The sequence below is a fragment of the Neolamprologus brichardi genome, chromosome 7 (assembly GCF_056152115.1).
Source record: "Neolamprologus brichardi isolate AB-2024 chromosome 7, ASM5615211v1, whole genome shotgun sequence".
Classification (NCBI taxonomy): Eukaryota; Metazoa; Chordata; class Actinopteri; order Cichliformes; family Cichlidae; genus Neolamprologus; species Neolamprologus brichardi.
Genome location: NC_142110.1, coordinates 69,384,887 through 69,389,769, shown reverse-complemented (window position 1 = coordinate 69,389,769; position 4,883 = coordinate 69,384,887). Strand labels below are relative to the sequence as shown.

Here is a 4,883-nt window from a genome sequence, read left to right as displayed (position 1 = left end):
TCTGACCCCCTGAGTTCGTACGTTACCCTCGTGGCACATCAGCATCACTGCTCTGAACTCGTGAACAAGTTCGTCATAAACTGTGCTGCTTGTCCTGCCAGATCTCTGAGGGGGATCTCACGCTTCACCAAGAGCAGAAAGGAAACACCGTGAATGTTTTAACACCCACTGAAGCTCTGAAAATCTGAAACTTTACCAAACTTTCTCTGAACTTTGTCAGAACAAAGAAGGAAGAGCAGAGTCTCTCTGGAAGGTTCGAAAGGACCTGAAAACCTGCAGCTGCAAGGTCCACATCCACACCAGCACACTGACAGGTGTCACAGACAGGTGTCACAGACAGGTGACACAGAATAAATAATCAATAATAAATGATTAATAGAAACCGAGGCCACCTGTGTGATTTAAAGTAATGTGACTCCAATGATCTTCCTGACTTGTGTCCACCTGCAGCTCCACACAGAACTTCCCACGAGGACTTCATGCTCCACTCCACTGTGTCCTTCATCTTCTTGATCTCCGTCCTCCTCAACCTGCTGCTCCTGCTCGCCTTCCTGCTCCTCTGCTCACTTCCTACACTTTCCTCCTGCTCCTCACTGTGTCTCATCGCCACCCTCTTCTGGCTTCACCTCCGCATTCACCGCATTAATAAATATAAGCTCTCCTTTCAAAACACACTGCTCTCACTTTATTATATATGCTGGTGGTAGATCTGGCCTTCTCGCTGTGGCCACTTTCACAGAAACACACAGAGAGACTGATTCTGACTGAGGTATGTCTGTGAAGGTTCTCAGTGAGACTGAGGGAACAGAGAATAAGCATCAGTTGATTTGATTTGATTTGAATAAGCATCAGTGGTGTCACACAGAGGCCTGAGCGGACAGGAAGCACTGCAGCCTGCTACCAGTTAAAACAATAAATGAAAAACAAAAAAAAGAAACAAAATAAAACCTATAAACAAAATAAACATGACATTAAATAAAAACAAATGAAAACAAACAAATAAAAAACAAGAAACTAAAAAATAAAAACAATAAAAAACAAAATTAATTAAATAAATTAAAATTAAATTAAATTAAAACAAAACAAAACATACTCAAACAAAAACTATCAACAAAATAAAAACAATAAATAATGTAAGAACAACATGCGGAGTATGCGGATGCTTTTACGTGCTTTTTCCGGTCCCGCGAAGTCTCGGGTTTTATCGCGGTGCTTGTTGGTAGCAGCGGAGCTAGCAGAGCGCTAACAGAGAGCTAACGGTCAGAGCGGAGAGAACCTCCGCGAAGCTGCTTCGGAGCCGCGGAATGAGCTGCTGGTCCCGCCGCTGAGATCGGCCCCAGCAGGGAGCTGCAGACGGTCACCCCAACATGGACGTAGACGTTCCGAACCGATCCCCCGCGGAGGACGGGGAGCTAGAAGACGGAGAGATCTGCGATGATGACACCGAGGAGAGAGCGCCTCCACGGCGGGGGGATGGGAGCAGGCCCCGTGGCGGTGCTCCTCCTCGGCCACGAAAGCCGCACAAGCACCCGCACGGCGCGCCGCCGCACTTGGGCCACCCGCCGCCGGACTTCCGCCACCTCATGCCCTACAGCCTCGGCCCTCACGGCCCATTCCCGCCCGGCCACCGGCAGCAGTGCGGGCCGAGCGGGCCCGACCGGCCTCCCTCCCCGCCACCGCAGCAGCAGCCTCCCGGGCTCGGCTCTCACGGGGAGCCCGGGCCGCGGTCCAGCTTCTGGGAGCGGAGCCACGGCGCACTGGGACGCTTCCGGCATCGCGGCATGCCGAACGGAGGCCCCGGGGGCTGGAGCCGGGGCGGCCGGGGGGGCAACAGCAGGCCGCCTCCGGGACGGTACCTGCCCGGAGAGAGCCACAGCTCCCCCGCGAGGAAGCGTATCCTTTCTGCTGTGTCACGTGCCCTCTCCCCCGGGACGGTGATTGAATTAGGCAGCCCGCGAGGAGCCGGTCAGGGTTTCATTGATTACATATTGGTTTAATGAACGGCCCATTGATCCGTGAGTGTACTGGGCTTCGACTGGTTCACGTTCACGTTTCACACTCCACCAGGTGCGCGCGCGCGTGCGTGCGTGACAGCAGGAAACGAAACCGGCGCTGTGATGACGTATGTGTGGTTGCAACTCCCCATCAGCTGTCCTCATTCATCCGCTACACGGTTACATCAGTGATTGATTATTTCCTCGTTCATGTATTGATCGATCATATTGAAAAGATCTTGAAAACAGCTGTGAAAAGCCCAAATCAATAGATGGATCAATAGATCAACACTTTATTGATCCCACAAGCGGAGGTTTAGTGTTACAGACGAAAGATGGTGCAGTGTATAACAGCTCAGAGGTCAGCCCGGGACAGAGGAACACACACACAGCGCGTTAATAAATGTCTGGATGTGAAGCCAATAATCAAACGAGTTCCATAGTTGAGAAAGCTTTGATTCGTTTTCTGCCATTTGATCTGCGATCAATAATCCGATGATGGGAGAAATTTGCTGCTTTTACATTTGTTCATTTTTTCTTTTACACATTCTTAAAAACGAAGCTTTTCGTTGGTAGCAAAGATTTGTAAGTCTTTTTGAAAACTTTATTTTTTAATATTTCATCTTTTAAATCATGACTTTAAAAATGAAATGAGTATTGATCACTGTCGGTCAGTAATTCTTGATCAGCGTTCTTTAACGCAGACCTCAGAGAAACCTCTCGGGAGAAACCGGCTCAGGAAGGCGGCTCACGGCGCTCCCAGGCCGGAGAGCGGCGGTGACGAGTCCTTCGAGGATCTGCTGTCCAAATACAAACAGATCCAGATCGAACTCGAGTGCATCCGCAAAGAGGAGACGATGGCCCTGGAGCCACGGACGTCACCGGTCAGGGACGACGTGGCGGAGTGTGTAGCCGCCGCTCTAACGGACGCCAAAGCTGAACCGGGCCTGGCTCTGAGTCCGGCGGCAGCCGCGGACGAGGTGTCGGAGCTGGAGAGGAAGAAAGTGTTCCAGGCCTTCAACATCAAACCGCTTCGTCAGAAACTCCCCACGCCGGCCGACCTGGACGAGCTGCAGAAGAAGTGGGCGAAGCCTGATGGTGAGTTCGTTATCCGAACGTTTACCATCGCAGCTGTAGACACGCCCCTTTTTACCTGTTTGGCGACTTAAACCATGTTGAGGACCAATCACTTCCTGTTTGCTGTGTAAAGCTCGGTGTGTTTTTACAGCTTCCTGTTCTGTGTCGACAGGTGAAGGGGATCAGCCAATCACAGATAACGGAGCAGAATTGGAAGGAAAAGGTGCCAAAGAAGCAGAAGAGGGGACGCGCGAGAGCGGCGGTGAGCAGACCGAGGCCGCCGGCACGAGCGTACACCGTACCGATGCAGCGGACTCTCCGATTGGTCCTCTGAAAGGACGCTTCACTGTAGGGTGGGCCGGGGTTGGTTGTCACAGTGCTTGTTACTGCAACAGTAGGGGGCGCTGTGGGATCCTGCTGATGCCGCACATGTGACCTGCTGATCTGTCACTTTAATGGGGCAGAGAGATTTTTCAGGTATTACACGCTCACACGGCGCGAGCTCTTCTGAGCCCTGACCCTGGTGCCAGGTGTGTGTCAGGACCGTGAGAGGCCCGGTGCAGCCTTAACGAGCTGGACGATGGCGCGCACGCTAACGCAGAGCCTCTGTGATACTGACAGAGTTCACTTTGTTAGCACACGATCACACCGAGCTGCTCGCCAAGGCTCAGCTCAGCTGTTTGTCCTTTAAAGGGTCACTAAACAGGAAGCTCCACCTTCTTCCCCGCAGCCGTAACAGGATGACAGGGTATCCGCCTCTTTCTGCCAGAACGAATTTAAATATTGAGCCATTTAACGATGGAACTGAAGGTCGTCACGTTGTCGGGCTCTTCGGTTCATGCAGCAGTGAAAAGTGTGACAACGCACGCCGGTCCACCCTGCAGAGTCCCCTCACGGCCCCCAAACCAGAGCTTGATTAGCACCGTGCAGTGAGATGCTGTGTTTTCACTTCCTGTGCAATGTGTGTCCAGGTGAGGGAGAACAGCGAGCAGAAGGAGGCGAGCCCGCAGACGAGAGGCCGTGTGACCCGTGCATCATGGAGGAGCAGGAGAAACCGCCGCCGCCGCCGTGTCCCAGCGAGTCGTCGGCGTCCAGCGAGGACTCTCCAGACAAGGTGAGGCCGTGCAGCTGCTACGCGCAGGGAAAAGTTTCAGCCGTTCGCTTCGATGGCGTTTGGTTTGTGTCACGTTACGTCTCCTCTGTGTGGTCAGGCCACGGAGAAGGTGGTGGTGGTGGAGGAGGAGGAGCTGTCAGAGCTGCAGCTGCGTCTCCTCGCTCTGCAGTCGGCCAGTAAGAAGTGGCAGCAGAAGGAGCAGCAGGTGATGAGGCGGAGCAAAGAACGCATCACTAAAGCCGCCCAGGAGAAGAGCTCGGGCCCCGGGGCCGCCGCACCCGCCAGGCAGAGGGTCACCACCAGGTCGGCTTCCACCGCCGCGGCCGCCACAGAGAGGAGCAGGACCCGGTCCAAAGCTCAGGACAGGGACCGCGAGCGCAACAAGCCCGGGCCCAGACCGCAGGACAGAGACAGGCCCAAGCCAGGTCCTAAAGCCGGGCCTAAAGGCCCGCTGGAGAGGGCCCGCCCCCCGGGGAAGGCGCACAAGAAGATCAGCCCAGGTGAGACAGATGTGCGGGCTGTGAGCACGCTTAGAAGTGAAGCAGGAAACAGCGGTCAGCTCTGATTGGTTCTGAGTGTTCCCGTGCGACGTGTCTCACAGGTTCGACGGCAAAGCAGGCGGTCAGGAAGCAGCAGGTGAGGACGTGGAAGCTGCAGCAGCAGAGGGAGCAGGAGGAGAAGCGCCGGCAGGAGGAGGA

At 54.2% G+C, this 4,883-nt stretch overlaps 1 protein-coding gene across 2 annotated transcripts in view; it reads left to right on the top strand.

The window, feature by feature from the left end:
- Positions 1-1,200: 1,200 nt before the first annotated feature.
- zfc3h1 (zinc finger C3H1-type containing) overlaps positions 1,201-4,883 on the top strand; it is a 20,153-nt gene continuing 16,470 nt past the window's right edge. For both annotated transcript variants that reach the window (XR_015719330.1, XM_087844295.1), the window contains exons 1-6: positions 1,201-1,893; positions 2,706-3,092; positions 3,244-3,333; positions 4,043-4,185; positions 4,283-4,685; positions 4,787-4,883. The exon at positions 4,787-4,883 is cut by the window's right edge and continues 115 nt beyond it. Coding sequence is in view for 1 of the 2 variants with exons in the window: in XM_087844295.1 (XP_087700421.1) it covers positions 1,368-1,893; positions 2,706-3,092; positions 3,244-3,333; positions 4,043-4,185; positions 4,283-4,685; positions 4,787-4,883 (1,646 nt within the window). In the remaining variant the exon portion in view is untranslated. The remainder of the gene's footprint in view (positions 1,894-2,705; positions 3,093-3,243; positions 3,334-4,042; positions 4,186-4,282; positions 4,686-4,786) is intronic.